This window comes from Colius striatus, chromosome 3, assembly GCF_028858725.1.
Source record: "Colius striatus isolate bColStr4 chromosome 3, bColStr4.1.hap1, whole genome shotgun sequence".
Taxonomy (NCBI): Eukaryota; Metazoa; Chordata; class Aves; order Coliiformes; family Coliidae; genus Colius; species Colius striatus.
This window is the reverse complement of record NC_084761.1, coordinates 89,050,470-89,061,403: the sequence shown is the minus strand read 5'-3', so window position 1 is coordinate 89,061,403 and position 10,934 is coordinate 89,050,470. Positions and strand designations below refer to the sequence as shown.

The 10,934-nt window shown below is 46.3% G+C and overlaps 1 protein-coding gene across 1 annotated transcript; it reads left to right on the top strand.

The window, feature by feature from the left end:
* Positions 1–2,440: 2,440 nt before the first annotated feature.
* On the top strand, positions 2,441–3,675 carry LOC133625157 (homeobox protein HMX1-like). The gene is made up of 2 exons (XM_061993221.1): positions 2,441–2,633; positions 3,200–3,675. Exons 1-2 carry the CDS (start codon positions 2,441–2,443, stop codon positions 3,673–3,675), a joined length of 669 nt encoding a protein of 222 aa, XP_061849205.1.
* Positions 3,676–10,934: the final 7,259 nt, after the last annotated feature.

The window sequence follows — 10,934 nt, the reverse complement described above, 5'->3', positions numbered from 1 at the left end:
GGGCATGTCCCCTCCCGCTCCCTTTTCCCGGGGACAGCCCCACTGCAGAGCTCTCACTACCCGGGTCGCACTCTGCAAGTGGTTGTTTGGGTTTTGCAGGGTACGGCTCTACCTGTTGGCAAGAGGAGCCAAGTATTTACTCCTCCCTGAACATAACAGGTACCCTAACAGAGAATATGTGGAGCCTGGTACGGATCTGGCCTGTAGGGCTCGCTGCAGAGGAGAACCCGGAGGCCTCCCCCCATTCTCTTATTGCCAGTGCTTTTATTCCAACCTGTTTCAGAGACAGACTTGGGCAGATCAACCCCTGTACTGTGCTCTCTCCCTACACAGAGATTTTCGAGATGTGTGTCTAAATCGGTTTGGTAAAGTAGCCAAATGAGGCTGGAAAAGGAAGACAGAGCTTTCTTGGCAGGGTGTTACTGGGATAGGTCTCCCAGGACAGGGCTTGGACTGTTTGGTGGGGGTGGAGGGGACCACGGTGAAAGAAATTAGGAGATAAAACTTCTATCTCCTTCTTCAATTTCTCTCTTATTTTTTTTCTGCTTTCTTCAAGTTGGTTGTTTTTGGTTTTGTTTTTCTTCCAAGAAAATTTCTAGGGAAATACACAGAGACAACGCTTCTTTTTTTTCTTTTTTTTTTTTTTAAGATGGATTTTTACGGGACTGAAATGGATGTAGTTTGTAGCAACAACAGATGTGAGCACCTGGGACGTGCCTCACCCACAGCCAAAGGGAAGGGAGGCTCAGACAGGAGCGCAGGGGTAAAGACCGACCGGATCTGGCATACAAGTCTCCATACAAGTCTTACAGCTGACGCGGAATTTCTTAGTTTATCTTTTCAACTGTGTCTTCGCATTTGTACCACAGTCCCTTTTCCTTTCTCTGGCCCTACCACTCTCTCTTAAAGCAACATCTCTCCACCAGAACCAGTACAGTGTTCAGAAGACTGCAAGACAAATGCAACAAGTTTGGGCATTTGGCCAATAATTGTGTTGATGAAAGACTGATATATATTTTTCGCCTCGTGGAAAATATACAGCGCTCCAGCAGACAGACGCATTACAATCTGAGTGCGTTTACAAAATAAACCGAGTTTTCGTGAAAAAAAAAAAAAGAGAGAAAAAAACCTGAAAAGCTATCAACCACCAATGGGCTAAAGATTAACGCAGTCCAAAGCCCTAAGATGCCCTGATTTTAACTCACGGGCACGGGAAGGAAGAGAGTTCCCTGCAGTCCCCCACTAATGGCGTGTGCGAAGTCGCTGGTTGCTTGCCTTGAGTACTGCAAACGGGGTTTTAATCGTCGTAGTGCTGGTAGGTGGTGGTGAGCAAAACTTCTCCATATAGTACAGAAACACATAGATCCTTCCCCAAGTCCCACAGCATCTCCCATAGAAGAGGTGAGCGCTTCTCCATCCTCCAAAAGACACATTTCCCACACATGCACACCAGCCAGCATTTTCTCACCATTCCCATACCAAGTACAGGATCTCATACAACTTTTTAACTCTTGAAAACTATGCAACAGCTCTGCAGAACAGCGAGGGGTGGATTTCGGGGTGGACTGATACCACGGGGCTCTTCGGGAACTACTCCTCTCCTCAAGGGAACTCTACCAACTCGGCCTGAGGGTCTGCAGGTGGAAGGACCACAGGGGAGGGACTCAGACTGTATGAATTACTCTTTCCCAGGTCCCCTCACTCCCTTACAGTGGCATCGATGATCTGTAGCAAATGCCCTCAGCCGTCTGTCTGGGGTCGTGTCGGGTGCGCGGAGGGTTTCTCCGGCCCACAGCTTCCCCTTTCCCTTCTGCTCCCTTTCACTATCATCACTGCTTTTACTTGTCGAACTCCGCCTCATTTCCCTGCTCCCATTTCCAGTCCTCTTCCTCCATCCTCCTCCGTCACTTTAGAGATCTCTGTCCTACCATCCCGCCTTCTCTTAGCCTCCCTTGAGCCTGGCTCCTCCTGATTTCCCTCGTCTCCTTCTCTCTCCCAGCAGTGAAAATTCTGGGCAGAAGAGCAGGCAGCCCTGCCCCTGGCTGCCCAGGGCACCCTTTTGGGGACCATCTCACCGGCAGAAAGGGTTAGCTCGACTTCCCACTCCCCATTCCTTCCTCTCCACTTCTCGCCAGCTTGTGTTCCTTTTCTTGTCTTCTTCTCTTCCCTGCTGCCTTCCCGCACCCCCTTCCCTGCACCACTCCCCCCGTCCTTTGGTTCCCTCTAGCTCCATCCCCTCCCTACATCGCCCCGACCCCTCCTCCTTCCCCTCGACCCCTCCTCCCTCCTCCCGACCCATCCTTCCCTCCGCCCCGGCTGCCGCTGCCGCCCACCCGCCGCAGACAGCCCTGCAGCGCAGCGCGGCGCGGTGTGGCGCGGCTCGACTCGACTCGGCTCGGCGCGGTTCGTCTCGGCTCGTCTCGACTTGGCTCGGTGAGCCATGGTGCAGCTCGGAGGCGGCCGCAGAGCCCCCTCGCCGGCCCCGTCCGCGCCGCCGGCCTTCAGCATCGACAGCATCCTGCAGCCCGGCCCCTGCCGTCCAGCCCGGGAGCAGGGCATAGCCCACTGCGCGCTGACGGAGGAAGAAGAGGGGCCTGCAGAGCAAGATTCCAGTAAAGGCTCCAGCAACTCGGGTACAGACCCGGCAGCTCGCCTCGGGCTGTCATACACGTCGGGTGGTCCCGTCCCGTCCCACAGGCCGGCATGCGGCGGGGATCTGTCCTGGGCCTCCCCGCCACCGAAAGGGCCGGGGCCGCGCACACGCAGCCATACACGCGCATAGGCAGCCGTACACGCATCCCCACACGCCCACGCAGCAGGTGAAGGAACCGAGGCTCCGCTGATGGACCACAGGAGATACCGGCACATGCACACGCACCAACCTGCTTCCAGGGGCTTTTCCAGGGTGCTTTACCCCCTTCCGACCTCCTTGGCTGTTTGTACCGTGTCCAGGAGCCCCTGAGATTTCTGTCAAACATCTGGTAGAAGGATTTCTTTAGATCCTTACCGGAATCTCCTCACCTTTCTTCTCCCGTCTGGAGGGTGAGGAGGGGCCGTGGCCAGCTCTCGACAACTCCCTCCGCATCCTATCTCCCACCCCCGAGCCCCACTTCCCAGTGCTCAGGCAGGCCTTGCGTGCGGGCAGGCGGGCGGGGGCGCGGGCGGTGGCGGGGGCTGATGCTATATTTTGCCGTTGCAGGCAGCGAGCCCCGCCGGCTGCAGGCGGAGGGGACGAGCGGGGAGAGCAGCAGGTCGCCGGCCGCGGGCAGCAGGAAGAAGACGCGGACCATCTTCTCCAAGAGCCAGGTCTTCCAGCTGGAGTCCACCTTCGACGTGAAGCGCTACCTGAGCAGCGCGGAGCGGGCCGGGCTGGCCGCCGCCCTGCACCTCACCGAGACCCAGGTGAAGATCTGGTTCCAGAACCGCCGCAACAAGCTCAAGAGACAGATGTCGGCCGAGCCCGAGGGCTCGGGGCCGGCGGAGACTCCCGGGGAGCAGCCTCCTCCAGCCGCTGCGGCGTCTCTCTCCTTCCCGGCCCTTTACAAGGACAGCACCCTGTTCAGCCGCTGCTTGGTGCCGCTGCCCTTCCCCCTGCTCTACCCGCGCAGCGCCATCCCATACCTTTGCCTCCCCGGGCCGGGCAAACACTTCAGCCTGGTGGATGGGGACGTATAGCCGCTCCCCCCGGTCCCCGACCTTCCTCTTGCCGGGGGCCACTCCGACGTTATTTATGCCCCCGCCGTTTCGGTGAGGTGTCTGCCTTTGCCACAGCCGGCGGCAGTCGGCCCCCCGGCCCACGAAGGGACCGCCCGGGCTACCCCTCCGTCCACACGTTAAAGCTTGAAAGAGCGCTGCCAGCCCGCACTCGCTCTTGCAGCGCTTTTTCTCTGGTCAGGACAGAGGAGATAACAGGGAGCCACCAAAGAAACGGAGATGTGTTCTGCCTCCCTCTTTCCCTCCTAAATTACCCCGTGCCCATATTCCAGGGGAGGCAACGCTTTACCCCAGCCTACGGGGCCTGTGTCGCTGTGTCGGCCCCAGTGCCGTGGCCGTCACTGTACTGTGAACCGAGACATTTTTAATACAGCTCGCTAACATTAGGCAAAGGTCGCAGTGTGCTCCTCTGTCTGAAACTCTCTGCCTCTAATGTCACTCAGATTAACTTTTTCCCATCTTCGTCATTATCAAAATATGGACATCTTTCCTCACATCTGAATCTTAAATTGTGACTTCTCTGGGGTTTTTTTAGGTTTTTTTTTTCCCCTCCCGAAAAAGCTCCCAACCTCTCTGTCAGGTTTTGTGCCACTTTTTGGTGTCAATTTTTGTGTGGTTCTCAAACGGAGGCTTGTCTGATGTTTTTGTACATCAGGACAAGCTGTCTCTCACGTTTGTTGTGCTAACTCCGCCCTCCCGAAATCCCGTGGGACATTTTTATCTGCTCCTAGGTTAAAGAAATTACTTCATTTGGTTTATTTTTTTTTCCATAGGTTTTAAAACGCTTTCTTTGTCCTTTGGTTTCCAAGTTCACATGCTTTAATATGCAAAGGTTGGAAATAAACCCTTTCAGAAAGCTGAAATGCATGCTTTTTCAATACAGTTACTACTGGGCGGTATCAAACGAAAGCTGCTGCCTGGAGTGCATCGACGGCTTAAACTTTCTAAATAAAGCTTAAAATCACAATTGTGGCATTACGAAATTCACCAGTGCGTTCGAAAATGGGCAACTGGTCGAGTTTCTCAGTGGGGAAAAAAAAAAGTGCTATAGCTCTTTTGATTAGATAAGAACTTCTCCCCCCCCCCTTTCATTTCCTCATTCTTGTTCCATTTGTCTTTCCGTGGGCAATTAATACAGACGTGTCACGAATCTCCGATTAGATGCCTGGGCCAGCCCGGTGACAGGACCCGGGCACAAGCGGGAGTCCCGCGACTCAAAGCCGCTTTGGGGATTTACTCCCCAGCCGGGTAAGTGACACACTCGCCAGTGTCCTGCGGCCGGGAGCCGCTGCCAGGGCAGTCCCGGCGCCAGTCGAGCTTCTGGAAAGCGGCTTCAGCGGCTCTGTGAAGCTTTTTTCAGGGCTGCGATGATTTGGGAGCGTTGCTTGACCTCTCCTCTCGCTTTTTAATCAGCCTCGAATTAGTGTCAAGTAGCAAGAGGAATCTCACAGGATGGGGAGGGGGGCGGGAGAAGAGAGGAAAGAAAAGTTATGGAGGCTGTGGAATAATGAAGTGGACGCTCGGAGGGGACTTTCCGGGTGCACTTCACAACTCAACTTCTCCGAGACTACAGCTCACGGGAAGATCCAGGTGATGAATTCACCGTTTAGGTAACATGATGGATCTCTCATTTCCGATCTGACTTTATAAAGATAGTTAAAGAAATTAAGATCCTCAGAGTTGGAGAGTTATTCCGTGGCTAAAAAGATTTGGAGACACATACAGCCAATGATATTCTTATTTCCAAGGGTGGTGTGATACGGCTCGTGTTTGTCTATTTTTTAATAACTGATAATCTATGTCGGAACTTCTCTTTAGTTGTTACTTCTAATAGTTCCTATGTCGATACACCCTTACTTGATTGCTGCTGCGAGATTAATCAATACTGATAGGGGCAAATGCAGCTTTTTCCAAATCTCTTCCCACGGAAGAAGTTTGGTTAGATGCAGCAGTTATATACTACGGTCCCTTTCTTTTATATGGCATTGAAATTCATTTAAATAAACTGCATTTCCACATAACTGCAGCTTTAGTTGTGTCCGTGGTTCAAAATAAAATAAATCACCATTTGTCAGTTAATCTACTTCTCACCTCATTTATCAAAACATTTAGAGTCTTATCCTTCTCCCTGTTTTCGCCGTCGAATTGTTTCTGGAGTTGCCGAAGTAACTGAAGGAAAATATGGATCCTCAAACCAGAACTAGCTATTTTTTGACAAAAGTAGGAGAAAGAAGTCTGCTGTATGCCGTAGTTCCAGTCTCATCTCCCAACTTGCTGCCGATCACCTCCAATGCCCCATAATTAGGAGTTAATGTTGTCATCGGTGAATGCCTGAAACACCCGGGAAGCTGGAGAAAGTAAATAACTATCCCCAAATATTTGTTCCCCATCAAGATCTCACTGTTGGGTTTGAGAACATCAGCCGAAATATTAACCAAACTGTTGCTCTTCAGTGTAACACAGCCAGTGGCAAGGTGGCTTTCTGTGAAGAAAACCAAGTTCACCACGTACTCGCGTTTCCAGTTGAGCAGTCAATGCTGATCACACTGAATATTACTGACACTTCTTTTAGAGCTTAAAACAATTGCATTTGCAATTATAAATCACTCCTTAGTACAACAAGAGATTGCTACCAGCCACCGAGCAGCAGGAGATTAGTACTGGCTAATTGATGGGACACTTTAAAAACCAAAACAAACAAAACATCTCCAACCCCCCCCCCCCCCCCCAAAGAGTTTGAGAAGAACAAAACCAGAATCAAAATGCAAACAGTGATAGAATTTATTAGTTACTGGAAGGAGATTTAAAAGCATGCTGTTAAGATTCACATGATGACAAGATATAGTGCAGCTGGGTAAGAAGTGAGCTTCTATATTAAAGAGATTATCTATGGAAAGGTCATGTACAGTGCTGTATTTATCTATTTATTTATCTTCACTAGAAGAATAACTAGATGCTCTACCTGTGCTGGGAGACCCCTTGTGTTAGGCATGGCACACATGTAATGACAGACTGCCCCAGAATACTTTATAAACTGAATAACACCCCTCCCCATATAGCTAAGACATGGCCTCTGAATTTTCCAATAGAAAGATCATAATCAAACAAACCTTTTCCAGATGGAAAATACATTTGAAAAACAGACAGATGCATACATACATGCATTGGATACATACAAAAGCGTGCTGCTTGAGAAACATTGCAAAGCAAAGGGTTAAAAACACTCCCCCATCTCTCTCACCTCCAGCTCTCGTAAAAGCCCCACATGGCTAATCCTAAGTGCAGCAACTCCTAGAAACCTGATTTTCAGCTCACCTGTGATGTTGTAAAGTTCCCTGGGATTAGGATGATCAATCAAATTGCTGCATGTGGCAGCTTTTCTTGTTTGAGAGCATGCTGAGAATGAGAAGATCCAATTATTTCTGCTAGAGAGTAAGCCTCCTCACTTGTCTGCTCCATTGGAAGATTTTGCAAAACTTCCCTAGGGCTGATTCCTCTCTGGAATCTCCTGATCAGAAGGCTGAATCAGGCACCCGGTACCATTTTGTGCTGCTTTGCTGTTCTCTAATCACCTTGTTCCATCTTCATGGAACCACATAGGGAACTTGTGCCGGCCCTTCTTGTCAACTAGCTGGATTTCTGCTCCTTGCCAGGCTGATACCTCTACAAGGTGAGGGGAGGTATGGTGCAGACTATAGACAGGGAGGTTTCTCAGCAGAGCTCTTATGTTTTGCCTGAGATTGATCCAGAAAACTCTCCTGTTGCTTCTCTCCTGTTCCTGGATTTACTGGTTTTTTCTTTGTTATTTGATTAACTTGCAATGGCAGCTGGTCTTTTTTTTTTTTTTTTAAGGATTAAACTTACTACATCTATTATATGTTCATAAGCAGAAGAAGATGTTCATCTGCCTAGAAGGTAGCTTGCAGCATTACCCCAAAATGTAGTAATCTTTAATGTTCTTCAGGGAAGTCATCACAGATTTACATTACTGGAATTAGGCAAAGGAAGAGGAGTCATAACCTTATCTCCATGGGGAGACTCCTTTGAACCTGGGTAAGATTAATCAAATTTAAGATATATAAGAATTCATTAGAGAATCACAGAAAAAGTCACACCATTAGTCATCCAAAATCATCCTGAACAAGAGAAAAACAGTTTGGAGGGAGATATAGTAAAAATGCTTTCTGTGCAATTTGTGCTATGGTGTGAAATAGTAACCACATTGAAAAAATGTGGTTACTGGAGAGGCTTGGAAAAGGGTGAAACCCATTGCTCCATGCACCTACATTTGCCTCAATGCTGATGTGGAACACACTCTTACATCATAAGAAGTGAATGCTCAACAATTCATCTGTCACACTAAAGATCACACATAAATTGCATAAAATAAAAACCTGGAAACTATTACTAAAAAAAAAAAAAAGAAGAAAAAGAAGGCCACCAAAGAACACAATATCAGGAATATTTATCTTATGTCCCATTTTATGTTGCAGTACCTGGGAAATGCTCTGCCCCTAAAAGCAGGAAGACTTTTATTTCAGAGAAGAATTTAGCTCTAGGGAAGACTGTGTGTTCTGGAATGGGAAATGATGATTGCAATATTGGCAGTGTACAAAGGGGAGAACCATACCTGTCTCTTCTCTGCTCTTAACAAATCAATTACATCAGTACTGGTCTTCATATAAAATCCAACAGAGACGAGACATTCTAAGAAAAAAATGTAAAGGAATATGCAATGTGAAACAGCACAACATTCACAATTGTATAGTCAAAATCAAGTGATTTTACACAAAAAGCAATTGAGAATATATAAGCAGTCTGCAAAATCAGAAAAATCTGCAGTTAGCTAGAAGATATGAAGCAGGAGAGGAGGATACACACGCCTGAAGAGAGCTCTGAAGAGGGCAGAAGCATGACAGGGGGTAACAGATTTTTCAAGTAAAGTTTTGGGCTCATCTGTGAGACTTTTAGGACCTAGCAGACAGCAGAGGTTGGTTTTACAAGCAGATATGTGATTATAGGGTCAGGAGACATATATGGAGGCAGCAATCCAATATACTGGAGGCAAACCACAAGGACAATTGTGTGTTGTGTCAGACCAGAGTTGATGGCTGGGTCTGAGAACAAAGACAGTGGCAGAGCTTTGTGTAAAGACCTTGTAATCCAGACCCAAGTCTGGATTTTGCTTCTTCACAATGTACTGCAGTGGCATGTGTCCTTTGGGACAGTGATGTCTGAGTTGGCCTGGTTGGAGCAGAAGCCACCCTAGTTTGCTCAAAACCTTTTCATCAGTTGTTTGTGAACTATTATATAGGAAGAAATGACACCTTAGTAAGCAACAGATAATTTCCCACAGTTTTGATTTCTTCACACTCAGAATTATAGAGATCAGAAGTATGACCTTTATAAAGGATGTACCCATATGAGAGGAAAAACAGGGACATTCTTCATCTTGGATTTAAACTGTTGAACAGATATGGCTCTTCTCAACTAGGGATGGCAGCCTAGGACTTGATCAAAGATCAGCACTTGATTGAATCTGCATCATCTTTCATCGTGGCTCCTATCCCCAAATATGTCACATCCAGCTCTCCATTTCTTTCAGTATCTACCTATAGGGCAGCTACTAGAACTGTTCAGCCTGTAGATTTTATCTAGGAACACTTTGAAGTTTTATTTGTGATCATTATTTGTGAGAGGAACAAAGCTACCCACGCAGCCAACACAATTGGAAAGATTGGGGTGAACCCTACTTGTTTCAAAGCATCATGAATGGAGTATTTTACTGAAAACCAATCCCTATATACAATTATTATTCTTTCTAAAGTAACACTGATACTCAAAGCAGAAAGGAATTTTGGCTGCCAGTTAACCATAATGTTCTCAGAGTTCTAGACCTCTAGGAAATGTACATCAATATACACATGTAGAGACTATACTCACTATGAAATATGTACTTTCTTAAGTTACTCCTAACAACATAAATATTCCCTATCTCTCATTTTGTTGAATAAGCAACAATTTTAGATCTGTTTTGCAAATAAATATCTGGGATTCATGGACAAATATTTTTTATACTTTCCTTAGGGTTGCAGTATCTACATAATCTTCCACCGTCTGTTACTGAGTTTGAGTGTATCCTTCGTGCAAATCAATAAAGATCTGAACACCCTCATGGCCTTTCATGCAGACTGATAATGATAATATCCATCCACTGATTCTCACTTATCAGCTGAGTAAATAACTCACACTCATGTATTTTCCGATGTATTTGTGTATGTTTTAGCATATAATGGAACACTGAAAAATGCTAAATGGTTAAACAAGTTTTATTTATAGCAATCTCCAACATTTTGTGCATGTAGGATTGTTCAACAACTTCTCTGGCACATACAGTGACACAACAATCTCTCTACCTTTTTGTATGGTACAAGTGAACCAGTTCAGAGCTGTTATGCCATATTACTGTGTAATTTTGATGTTTGCTTAGAGAGTCATTAACATGAAATTACAAATGCAAAGAACTCTAATTACTCTGTGAGAAATGTTATGTGGTGGGATGTGCTTGTGTTTTTAAAAAGAGACTAATTTGTGGATTTGTAACTAAATATCTGCCTTCAATTTCTGTTATTAGATAATTACTCCACACATACATCTGCTTCCTCAGGCTCCTAAACCTGGCTTTTTAATGACTAAGGAAAACAACACTAGTTTATATATCCTTGTGTCAACAAGCTTTTAACAATTGTGTGATAAAAGTTGTAAAATTGGGATCCAGGCAAAATAGGTGAAAATACAGTAGTTACATTAAAAAAAGAAGTATGCTTAACATTGTGAACTTATGGATTGTGTCATGAGATCTGTGGAAAATGTACCTGGAAAGTGAAGTTGTATTTTCACATAAAGGAGCTCACAGAACTAAAAACATATCAGGCAACAGCTGTTCCTTAACATTTCCATGGTGTTATTTCAATACACAGATTTTATCCTGAAGAATAATTATGTTCTTGAAAAGAAGATTTCTGATTTTGAAATGCAAAATAGATTGAAAATAAGTGTTAAGACTAGCAACTCGGTTATTGAGTCCCACCTTTGATGAAGTCTTCCAATAACAGAAACTCGATCTTATAACCATTTGAATGTCTCAAGAGAGACAGAGAATCTATAAGCATTGCTATCAGAGATAACAGATGGCTGGTACAGTTAGGACACCAGTCCCA

Excerpts from the sequence above, each read along its gene's own strand:
- LOC133625157 (XM_061993221.1), top strand. The coding sequence starts at position 2,441 with ATGGTGCAGCTCGGAGGCGGCCGCAGAGCCCCCTCGCCGGCCCCGTCC. Across the intron at positions 2,634-3,199 it reads TAAAGGCTCCAGCAACTCGG|GCAGCGAGCCCCGCCGGCTG; the intron begins GTACAGACCCGG and ends TTGCCGTTGCAG.